Source organism: Tasmannia lanceolata, unplaced genomic scaffold (genome assembly GCF_043159265.1).
Source record: "Tasmannia lanceolata isolate RefF3 unplaced genomic scaffold, GAP_Taslan_0.1 ptg000015l, whole genome shotgun sequence".
Classification (NCBI taxonomy): domain Eukaryota; kingdom Viridiplantae; phylum Streptophyta; class Magnoliopsida; order Canellales; family Winteraceae; genus Tasmannia; species Tasmannia lanceolata.
The window spans coordinates 49532313-49544674 of NW_027518692.1; the positions used below are offsets into that span (position 1 = coordinate 49532313).

Here is a 12362-nt window from a genome sequence, read left to right on the forward strand (position 1 = left end):
CAAAGTGAGAGTGCCCTGATAACATTTAAATGTGGTTTTTATTTTATTAGAATTTGCTATCAAGCTTCTCCTTTGGCAATTTCTTGGCAAGTGGCCTTTGTGTATGCAAAATGCGCGCATCCAAATGTTGCTAAAATGTTCCTAGAAAATGTAAGAAAGTAATCATTACACCACAAAAAGTAAATTAGCTAAATTATAAAGTTTTGAATGAAAAATTACCTAGAAAGGGTTATAAAATTTTAAAATTACAAAAAAATACCAAATCACATATGAGGTTATGACGATTACGGGAAAAATAGACGCTGTCAAATCAAAATAATTATTACAATCCCTTTGCGGCATATTTGCGGGTGACCGCGGGTTGACCCGGCCCACCCGCGGGCCGCGCGGGTCACGTAAATTTTGACCCGCCAAAATGCGGGTCATTTTCTCACCCGACCCGTGGACCCGCACCCGCATCACCCGCGGGTTGACCCGGCCCGACCCACCCGTTTGCCAGGTCTATTCGCCGACCAAAAACACATGGGTCCCACATTTTTTGTGGTGATCTAAAGCATTCATTTGATAGGCCTCATCATAGATAGACTGTCCACAAAAAATCAGCTTCATAGGATCTTCTTAACCCTTCAATTTGTGGAGTTAAAAAATGGACAAATTTGTGACGGTTTATAGCCTCTCTATGTCCCATCAAATGAATGCTTTGCATCACCCAAATAAAGTGGGACCCATGTGTTTTTGGTCGGCGGACTAGAGAATGATCTCTAGTCGGCCGACTAGAAACACTTTCCTCTTTTTATAACACACAAACCCGTTTGGACTGCAAGAAAAATATTTCCGATGACAGAATTTCAATCCAAACGTGGGAAATATTTTTCTTGCAATCCAGACAGTGTTCGTGTGTTGATAAAAGTAGGCAGAGGGAAAAAGATATGATTATTGTTAATTTAAAAGGATATTATCATAGATTGAATGACCTCTGAGTAAAAATTGAACAGGGTCGGTTCATTAAAATTTTTTTTTTTTAATAAATGGGATTTTGCTAGGGACCATCGCACTCTGACCAGCTGCTGCATGAGAGCGGCCATTCCAGGTAAATTACATGAATAAGACAAAATCTGAGCCAGCATGGCTGCAACAGCCAGTCCAGGAAATGCCTTCTGTGATGGTCCCTAGCAAATCCCACAAAAAGGTCGAATTTTTTGAAATATTTTTCCTTTTCAAACTTTTCCACAAAATTCCTGCAATTCAAACAGGGAAGAAGATGGTAATGATTGAACCAACCTTGTATCATTTTCCATTTACATCATGGAAGGGAAAAAAAAATCCACAAATTTTTTTTTTTCCATCTGAAATGTTTTTCTTGCAATCCAAACCTGGCGTAACTTTCCTAATCGTGCACCCAAAAGTGTTTTGGGCCCATAAGAAAAGGCCCCCCATTTAAACTTTTTGCCGATCTCATAAAAGATAGGAAATGTTTCGAAAACACGCTCGTCTGAGGTTTTTCTGAAACAGTCATTGTAATTTTGCCACGTGTGATAAGACAGGCGTATACCTGTCATTTTATTTAAACCCAGAGGGTACTATTGTCATAAGAAAACAGAGATCAATGTAGGGTTTCATGAAGACTGTTAGGTTGCACAAGAACCCTGACATGGCTCTGTCTTCCTACGCGCGCTTTCAAATCACTCACGAGAACAGTGCTCTCTCTCTCTCTCTCTCTCTCTCTCTCTCTCTCTGCAAAAATCAAGAAAAAAATAATAAAGAACAGAAGAGAAAACCCCCTTCTCTCCATTGATGCAGATCGTCTCTTTCCTCCTCCGAAACCCTAACCCTAATCCTAAAATCTCCTCGATCCTCAAATTCTTGCACCCAATCCCTCTCTCTATAATCCGTCCCTATTCTCCAAAACCTTCATTCCCTTCTCCACCGATTTTCCCGTCATTCCGTGCCGGATTCCGGCCGTTCTCATCGACGGCTAAAACGCCGGAGAGAAAGGTCTCCGGTCCAAATCTCTCCGCCGGAGCTGCCACATCTTGTTCCGGCATGTCTGCCCTGTCCGGCGAAGAAGGCGTGGCTCGCCGATTCTGGATCAAATTCCAGAAAGAATCGGTGTTCGCTAAATACTCTCCTTTCGTCGTTTGTTTGGCGTCGGGGAATTTGGAATTGGAGACTTTCCGGCATTACATCGCTCAGGACGTCCACTTTCTTAAAGCTTTCGCTCAGGCGTGAGTTATTTAATTTTGATTTCCTAGGGTTAGGGTTTCTGTTTCCTTCTTCAATTTGGTGGTTTAGTTTTGTTGAATTATGTTTTTTTTTGGGTTATTTGTGGATCATTAGTTATGAGATGGCAGAAGAATGTGCGGACGATGATGATGCGAAGGCTGCGATCTATGATTTGAGGAAGGCCGTTCTGGAGGAGCTTAGATTGCATGATTCGATCGTTGAAGTAAGCTTTTTGAGTTTCCTTTTTCTGTTTCTTATTTTTGGTTTTGAAGGCATTGGCTTTCTTGAGATGCCTAATCCATCTTATAGAGCACAGTTCTATCAAAACAGAAAATAAAGAAGAAGAATAGAGTAGGAGAAAAATGGTGAAACCAGTGAGTTAATTCGAGGAAATTCGGCATCCAATGTGCTAAAAGCACTAAGTGTGATTATTGACTGCTGAATAACCGTATGGGATCTTATAGAAATCAAGGAGAGTAAAATAGGAAGTAGAAATCAGCCGAATAGGAAAAAGAAAATAGGGAAACCTACTACAATATAGAAATAATCTAAATATGGAAAGACAATTGTAACACCATCAAATCTTAAGTATTGATCCATAAGATGGAGAATTGATCCTTGAGGCTGGTTGTTCAATCCACGGATTCGATCAAGACTGTTGCACACGGGCCCAAAATTAGGCTGCTTAGGGAGAGAGCCCAACATCTAATTTCTTCTTAGCATTTTACTTTGCACAAGTCGATATTGGTAAAAGTTGGAATACCAACACTACAGACAAGTAAAAATTGGACCTATGTCATCGAAAAAAAAAGACGGAGAGTTGATCCTTCTATTCAGTCAGCTTCTGTTGCAAATTGTTTTGAAACTAATTTGACCCGGAATGATTATTTTATCGTTGGACACTTGAACATTTATGGAAGGCTGAAATCATCCATTTATGAAACATGTTGAATCTCAGGTTTGAAGTCTCATTCTGTTTATAAACAGCATTAGATAACCAGAAAACATTTTGTGGATCCAAAACGTTGAGGTTAGGTTTCAAAGATGATGTATTCCGCTATATAGATTAAAAGATGAACCCCATACGGGTTGAGTGAAAAATTCAATGGTCACATGAAGCTTTCTAAAAGCTCTTTTTGTCATGATATACTAATTTGATGCTATGAGATATTTCTGGATGAAAGTTGGCTAAAAATGTGAGCTGAGTGGAAACCCATAAAGGATATCGGCTCGGAGTGAGAATTGGAAGAAATACTGCGAAAATAAGAATGATTAATAGAGGAGACTAGCATGTCATGGGAAATAACATGTGATACTCCTGGGGCAGTTTGATATAGGGAAAACTAAAATGACGGAACCCTTTCTGCTGCTTGCATGGCAAGGATACTTGCTATATCTACATTGCTTTTGGTAGTCTTGGTTTGTTTTTGCTACTTGCACATGAACAAAATTTGTTGGGATAGACTGATGTAGACCGGGCAATCATTTTTGGAGAGTTTGGTTCGTCTTATCATTTTACTGTACAAAATGTGTAGCCTTTTTTTTTGTCAAGTATCACACGTCACACAAAAACTAGAAGAGTCACTATCAAATTTCACAAGATCAAATTCAACTAATAATTTTCTTTTTTACTATTCACTATGTTATCTCATTTTAAGTCAGTATTAACTAATAACACAATATTTTCAAAAAAGGGAAAGTTCCATTTTTTTTTGTTTGTTTAGAAAAAGTTCTAAAGTACAATATTTTTGAAAAAGAAAAAGAAAGCCAGTTATATTCAGCTAGATTATATATATATATATATATATACACATATGGAGGAAACTGTTGGTGAGCTTAAGCTCACCAAACTTATGGTGAGCTAGCTTGCTCAATCACATGGGTCCCACATTTTGGGGAGTGATCCAAACCATTCATTTGCAAGGCCTTATCATAGATAGGGGGTGTACCAAAAATCAGCTCCATAGGATCATCCTAACCCCTCCATTTGTGGAGGACAAAAATGGCGCAGATTTGTGTCTGTCCATTTTTGTCCTCCACAAATGGAGGGGTTAGGATGATCCTATGGAGCTGATTTTTGGTACACCCCCCATCTATGTAAGGGACTTTCAAATGAATGATTTGGATCATCCTAACAAAGTGGGCCCCCATGTGATTGGGCAAGCTAGCTCACCATAAGTTTGGTGAGCTTAAGCTCACCAACAGTTTCCTCATATGTGTGTGTGTATATATATATATATATATATATATATATATATAGAGGAATAAGATTGTACGCTCGACCGTACCTAAAGTTAGGTACGGTAGCGTGCCAAATCACATGGGTCCCCCATTTTTGGTGGGCATCTAAACCATTCATTTGCAAGGCCCCATCATAGATAAGGTGCATACCAAAAATCAGCAGCATTGAATCATCCTAACCCCTCCAAAACTGGAGGCCAAAATGGGCAGATTTGTGGACAAACACTGTCTGTCCATTTTGGCCTCCACAAATGGATGGGTTAGGATCATCCTATGGAGCTGATTTTTGGTATGCACCCTACCTATGATGGGGCCTTGCAAATGAATAGTTTAGATGCCCACCAAAAATGTGGGACCCATGTGATTTGGCACTCTACCGTACCTAACTTTAGGTACGGTCGAGCGTACAATCCTTTTCCTCATATATATATATTTGAAATGGTGCAGCTAGATTATATTTGTAAGACCTATGCATGTGAGAGGCAGTTATTAGATGTTGTCAGTTTTGTGAATCCTGATGAACTATCTTATTGGATTGCTTAGTCTGTTGGAAAGCGGAGCTTAATCCCTCGTATAGGGATGGTTTCATGGTTTCACTTCTCACTGGCTGGTTGAGGTGCCGTTATTTCAGTTGGTTATAATTAAGTTTTACTTTTTTTGTTGACCATCTATTTTCTAGTGTAAATACATTCATTATCTTTGGCTAGGTGATGCTGTTTGCTGTTTGCTTATTGTTCTAAAATTTCTAGCTTTTATCTGATTTGAGCATTGTCAAATTTGAGTCAGTTCTGTTGTGTCTCTCGTTTCCAATTAATCTTTCAAGTGTCTCTGATGTTGCAAGCACCTACTGAAAGAGGAGTATTTGGAAGTCTGGAAAGTTTTGGAACGTAGAGTTCCATAAGTCCAATGGCATAGATACTTTCTAGTTTCAAGATTGGATGATTGGAGCTTCAGGTAGAAATAATGATACTTTCTAATTTCAAGATTAGATGATTGGAGCTTCAGGTAGAAATAATGAGTGAACTGCTAAAACTTCTGAAGTTGCAAACACCTACCAAAAGAAAACAGGGAAGTTGTGACTGGTTGAGGGATCTTGAAAGGAAAAGGTTCCATTGATCCAGTGGCATAGGAAGTTTATAGTTGGGGCATCTTTTAAGAAGTTACAGATGAAATGGCCAGAGTACCCCTAACCGTAATTGCTATTTTTAGAAGGGTGATTAGATTAATATGGTCAAGTTTTAGGAAATTTTCTCAAATGTTATTATTAAAGGTCTATCCATAGCATGTAATATATTACCAAGCTTGGTGCTTCCTTATTTGTACTCAGAAAATCCATAGTCCACTTCAAGGTTTCCTTATGGTGGGATTAAGCGGTTGGTTGGGATTTGGCTACTCTAAGCCCCTCCACTTTTTTCTTGGGTACGTATTGTTAGTGGACTGGTGTGAATTTGAGAATGAGTTGTAGTTGGAAATTTGAATGCCCATTTTGATAGTATTTTATGGTTTGAAGACTGTGAATAAGATCAAAATTATTGGAATGAAGTCTCTGTTTTTATGGTGATGTTCTCGAGTTTTTGTGGAATTAATATCCAATGCTATTTTTGTTGATTTGATACCAAATATGATGCAAAACTTATCGTGAAAACCAAAATCAATCTTTAACTTGTATAAAAATCCACCAAAGTATGGCTGAATTAGGGTTTGGTGAAGTTTCTAGAAATGGATTAGATCTAATCCATTACTGCTCAAAATTTTCAATTAGGATTATTCTTATCCATTCTAGTTGAAATCAATTCAATCCGACTGTTGGATCTTGAGATCAACCTAAACTATAAATATAATGATTGAGATCAACTCAATCCAGCTGTCAGATTAAAGATTAGATCCACTCCAATCGATCATCTTAATGATAATAGTAAAACCTTAGCATCCATGAGAACTTTAAGATTTGTACAGAAAAGTTTACAACTTTCGTTGGTTGAGATTAGTCAATTCGGTCATGGGATCCAACTTCAGGTTTGACCCTTGATTCCTTATCCTGTTTTGAAGCAAGACAATGCCCCACTGGAACTTTGAATCTTAAAAACACAGTACTTATGGAATTTCAAGTATTCGGCAATAAGTAGAGAGAAGTAGATATTACATCAAGTCTCAACTCTCAAGATAGAAGAAGAAAAAGAAAGATAGATGTTCCATGGCATCACATCTTGGATACTAGGGCATCACACCTTAGATTGGATTAGAGCATCACACCCAAACCCATCGAAGAGAAGTTGTCCACGAAATTTCCAAGGAAATCTTTTTTTTTTTCATTCATAATATCAAAACTTGTTTAGCCCCTTAGGATTTACATCCTGAAATACCCTCAAATTCTATGGCTTAACTCTCTCCCCACTTAAGCATTTCATCGGAAATAAGTGATCCTTATCTTATTTCAAAACTCAATGACTTGAAAAGACATATTTGCCCCTAATGACATAAAGTGACTTAATTGACTCAATTAAAAGCCTATAAATAAAATAAAAAGATACCTTAACACTAATGATGGGTTCCATATTCTTATTTAACTCCTTTGGACTATGGCTTCAGAGAAAAATGCTCATTGTGTCGGCCAACTGTCTCAATTGGAACTTTGAAGTTTTGTATTATTGTTTTTCTTCTTTGATTTTTTTTTTTTTTTTGGTATGCGAAACTGATGGAGTAAAAAGAGATAGGGGCAGACCGAAAACAACTTGGGTAGAAACAGTGAGGAAAGACTTGATAGCTAGGAACATAACAGAGAACATGACCTTGGATAGGATAGAATGTAAGAAAATGATCCACGTAGAAGAACCCAACTAGAGCCGGGTAGATTCCTTCCTTCATGAAATTTTTCTAAAGGATTCATTTAGCCGACCCCAACTAGTTTGGGACAAAGGCTTTGTTGAGTTGAGTTGAGTTGAGTAGTGTCAATCATTTGATGCATTATTAAGGTGATTGATTTGTACATTCTTACGAATTGTGTGTGATGGTACAATTGTCATATGTATTTAGGTAACTTGGTTATTGAATTAGGAGATCATATTAGATTTTTTAGTTACAACTCAGATCTTTGCGAAACCCAAAAAGATCAATAAAAAAACTAAACTTGATGAGCTTTTGTAGACAAAGGATTTTTTGCTGAGTAGATCATTTTTTTAACAATAAAATGCTACTAAAACAAGAGAAGGGAATTCAAGGTCTAGAAAACCAGCAAGTATATTTCTTTGAAAGAGTTAACTTTGGTTGCGTATGTACACATTTTGCATCATTTGAGGAGATTATTTGTGCAAGTAAAGTTCTTTGAAGGATGTCAAATTGTGCAGGAATGGGGTGTTGATGTCGCAAAAGAGAGCACTCCCAACTTCGCAACAGTTAAGTACACTGATTTCCTCCTTGCAACTGCCACAGGGAAGGTTGAAGGAGGAAAAGGGCCCGGTAAAATTGCCACTCCTTTTGAGAAGACAAAAATTGCTGCATACACAATAGGTGCCATGACCCCTTGCATGAGGCTCTATGCCTTTTTGGGTAAGGAACTTCAAGCGTTATTGGATTCTGTTCAAAGCAGCCACCCCTACAAGAAGTGGATTGACACTTATTCGTCCGAAAGTTTTGAGGTCTATTTCATATATAAATCGCTATGCTTGCTCACAATAGTTTCCTTCTATTGGCTTAAAAGGCTATGTTCACTGAAATGGAACTCCTATTTTATTTTTATCCTTTTTCACAGGCATCAACTCTCCAAGTAGAGGACTTGCTCGACAAACTTAGTATCTCTCTGACGGGAGAGGAGCTTGAAGTCATAGAAAGGCTTTATCATCAAGCTATGAAACTAGAAATTGTTTTTTTTTCCACTCAACCGATTGTCCAACAAACTGTACTCCCTTTGTCAAGAGTGCATGATGTAGCAGGGCAACGTCTTATTATATTTTCTGATTTTGATTTGACATGCACTGTTGTTGATTCCTCTGCCATCCTAGCCGAGATTGCAATACTAACTGCACCCAAATCTGATCAGAATGGACCTGAAAATCTAAATGCTAGAAGGTCATCAGCCGATTTGAGAAACTCTTGGGATGCCCTTTCCAGGCTATATACTGAGGAGTATGAACAGTGTATAGAAAGCATTATGCCTGCTGAAGAAGGTAACTCCGAATGTCGAATGAGGGCACATTTGGCTACCATGAATTTGTTTTCATGATAAATCAGTTTCTCCAAGTGGAGATGAGGGTAAAATCACTAAAAATCAGGAAACAAAAAACTCCGCTCAAAATCGGATCGACCTTTACCAATTTTTAGCCACATCTAATCGCTAGAGACACTAGTTTCCTGGATTTGGTTTCCTGATTTTTAGTGACTTCACCATCATCTCCGCTTGGAGAAACCGATTTATCATGAAAACAAATTCATGGTAGCCAAATGTGCCCTAAGAGACATTTTCATAGAAACCATACTAACTATATTTATGGTTTGGTCTTTCACTCAATAGATAAGACAAATTACAGGAGGGAAATCGTTAGAAAAAATAGCATAGAAGGGGGAAATCAGTAGACACTAGCATAGAAGGGGGCATTTCTGATTACTCTTCCTACTTTCTCTTTTCAGGGAAAACATTTAACTACGAAGGTCTTTGCAAAGCTCTTGAACAGCTTTCTAGCTTTGAAAAACAAGCTAATTCTCGAGTCAGTGAGTCAGGAGTACTGAAGGGCTTGAATTTAGAGGACATAAAACGCGCTGGAGAACGTCTAATACTCCAAGATGGTTGTACAGGGTTCTTCCAAAAGATTGTAAAGGAGAAGGACAGGCCAAATGGAGATGTTCACATACTTTCATACTGTTGGTGTGGGGATCTCATTAGATCAGCTTTTTCGTCAGGTATCTTTTATTCGCCACTAAAATTGTGGAGATTATTAGTCCCATTCTGCCACATTGGGGACCGTCTTGCATATCTAATAAGTAAATAAAGCTTTACTAGTAAAAATGTTATTTATGTAAATAAATAACATTTATGTAACAATTATTACAATAATCAACACACATTGAACAGCTTTTTAGATATGTTATTGCTTTGTAATAATTGTTATTTATGTAAAGAAATAAGGAATATATAACCATTCCAATAAAAAAAGAAATAAGGAATATATAAAAAACTTCATTTTCTTTGCAACTGTGCTGTCGTGCTGGCAGAGATAATGAAGATCAATGTACTTTTTGTGGTGACCAGGTGGCCTAAATGTTTTGAATGTACATTCAAATGAGTTCATTTATGAAGATTCTGTTTCCACGGGGGAAATTGTTAAGAAGGTGGAATCTCCCATGGACAAGGTTCAAGCGTTCAAGGACACTTTGAAGAGCTATAGCGACACTGACCACTACTTATCTGTTTACATTGGAGACTCTGTTGGTGACTTGCTTTGCCTTCTTGAAGCGGATGTAGGGATCGTTGTTGGATCAAGTTCAACCCTAAGGAGAGTTGGTAGTCAATTTGGTGTCTCTTTTGTTCCACTGTTCTCCGGTTTGGTGAAGAAACAAAGGGAATTCATAGAAGGGAACTCTTCTGAATGGAAAGGCCTGACTGGCATTCTTTACACAGTCTCTAGTTGGGCCGAAATACATGCCTTTATTTTGGGGCCATAGACCTATCTTTGATATGGGGTTCTTTCTCTTGTTTCCTTAATTTGCTTAGAACAAATCTGGGAATTCATATAATAGATATATCGATATAGACTACAATAGTGGCTTAATTTTACAAAGAGCCACCTTCAGAGATAAAAAAAAGATTTATAAAGAGCCACCGGGGTTGGCTGTTACCTTTTTTTTCTACAGGACTGCCATGCGAATATGCAAATGCTGCATTTTGTCGCAACTGCGTATGAAATGGGGTATTTATAATCTCTTATTCCATCCCTTTTGTTCTCTTCTGTTTTGCTTCTTATTTGATGATGGTTGTGTGTTTTTTCTACTGGTTCAGGATTTGGGAGATGCCAGTTTTAGTCAGCAAATGGCCCAAGAAGCGGAGAGAGAGAGATGTATGGATTTGTGTCTAAATAGATTTCATATGTAATTGAAATTCTTTAATGGCTACTCAATTTTGGGGATGATGGTCATTGGGAAGATATATGTGTTTTTAAGTTATGTAGACGTGTAATCAGTGACCGTCCATCCGTAAATTTTCAATGGTTGGATCGACATGTAAAGTTTCATAGTATGCCCATTCCTTTGCCACTTCAGTTCAATCGAGTCAATGAATCAACTGTATTTTTTGTTGTTGTTGGAGCAGATATAATAGGGGATGGATGACTGTAACACGGTTGCTTTTTGATTGATTTTGTTTATGCCCTCCCTTTTTTTTTTATAGACTGTTTAGAAACTTTGCTTTAGACAGGTGGGAAATTTAAACTTACTGGCTTGTAATTTGGTCTCTGGCTCTTCCATCTTTGAACAACCCTACCAGAGCTATGATGTTATGTCCTTTTTTATATTTACAGTTTTAAACTTGGACATTTTGTCAATTTATCTGTCACCAATTTTTCTTTTTCTTTCTTTCTCCCCACTCATTTTAGGTTCATGTTTACTTAAGTGAATTAAAGCCCCATCTTCGAAATCTGATTTCAGGAAGCTAATGAAAGAGGTTGTTTTCTCCCACGTTCGCAGAGTTGAATTCTCGACCTTTTCGCTCCAATGGGGAATGATAATGGCAGAATTGCGTTTGGCAACCGTGACTTGCTCGGATGCGAGTGGCAAAAAAATGCAGATTTTTCAAAGGGGAGGATAGTTAAAGAGCATGGCTTGGTCTTTCTCTTTCATTGAAAGAAAAATCCACTTCTCTTTGTCTCTCTCCCGGTGGTTTTTATAATATTTGAAGTGCTGTCTTGGGAATTTCGAAACTAAAATTTATAAATTAGGTCTAAGCTGTTTAAGAAAAGGACTAGTGTTAAAAAGGGTAAGCCCCCCTAATGACCGATTGCTCAAGGTAAAGAATGTATACTAAAAGTGGGTGTCAACACTATTTTCACTGCCCCAATTGTTGAATATGCCCATAAATCTAAATTGGGTGCCAACACCCTCGGAAATCCCTTCCACCCACAATCCTTCCCACTACAGGCCAACTATATGCTCTGCTCAATTACTCCCCCATGATCTGTCCTGCTTGCTTAGAGAGAGAGAGAGAGAGAGAGAGAGAGATGTTTGGGTTTGGAAGATGCCATTATTCTTTCCAGGAACTGATGGATTTGATTTCTGGGTATGCATATTGATTTTTATTTCTTGCATTGGATTATGATTTTGGGTATTGTTATTTCTAGGTATGAAGATCTCAAAGTGCATGAAGAGTATTACTTGTTTCTTGATTTTATGGAGATTGTTTCTTGTTTGTTTTTTGTGACTCGTGTATTTTTAAATTTTAATCAAGATCTGCAATGATCTCAGACAGAGGGTTACCGTAGATCGCCAAAGCGGAGTCGATTAGAATCTAGTTGGAGGAAGAAGATGAAGTTGATGTGATTCCCTCATAAATTCCAATGCTTAACCAAACACTTGAATCGGATTTTTCATACCGTTTACAGGAGGAATTGGAATAGGATTGGAATGTGATATCGATACCGATTCCTTATTCCGATAATCCAAACGCACCCTAAAGGGCCCGTTTGGATACCTCAAATTTTGTATTTAGATTTGAAATTGAGTTTTGAGTACAAAATAAATACATCTACCAGCTCATGTTGAAGGAGACTGAGAGGGAAGGGGTAATTCGTGCTGCAGGGGAGAGGTTGAGGATCCAAGAGGGTGAAGGAAACTGTCATATATGTGGATTTCCAATTTCTTATTTCCACGGCTTATTTAGAAATCTGATTTTTTTTTACTGTCAGTAGCTGAATTGG

The 12362-nt window shown here is 37.9% G+C and overlaps 1 protein-coding gene across 1 annotated transcript; it reads left to right on the forward strand.

Moving 5' to 3' along the window:
- Positions 1-1692: 1692 nt before the first annotated feature.
- On the forward strand, positions 1693-10817 carry LOC143892183 (bifunctional TH2 protein, mitochondrial-like). The gene is made up of 7 exons (XM_077396635.1): positions 1693-2225; positions 2338-2446; positions 7809-8099; positions 8213-8627; positions 9088-9357; positions 9707-10364; positions 10454-10817. Exons 1-6 carry the CDS (start codon positions 1795-1797, stop codon positions 10117-10119), a joined length of 1929 nt encoding a protein of 642 aa, XP_077252750.1. The 5' UTR covers positions 1693-1794; the 3' UTR covers positions 10120-10364; positions 10454-10817.
- The last annotated feature ends 1545 nt before the right edge of the window (positions 10818-12362 follow it).

What these genes read in the sequence shown, in the direction of transcription:
- LOC143892183 (XM_077396635.1), top strand. Translation starts at nt 1,795, where the DNA reads ATGCAGATCGTCTCTTTCCTCCTCCGAAACCCTAACCCTAATCCTAAA. An exon ending in TGCATGATTCGATCGTTGAA is followed by an intron (nt 2,447 to 7,808) that starts GTAAGCTTTTTG and finishes CAAATTGTGCAG; the next exon opens with GAATGGGGTGTTGATGTCGC. An exon ending in TAGATCAGCTTTTTCGTCAG is followed by an intron (nt 9,358 to 9,706) that starts GTATCTTTTATT and finishes TGTGGTGACCAG; the next exon opens with GTGGCCTAAATGTTTTGAAT.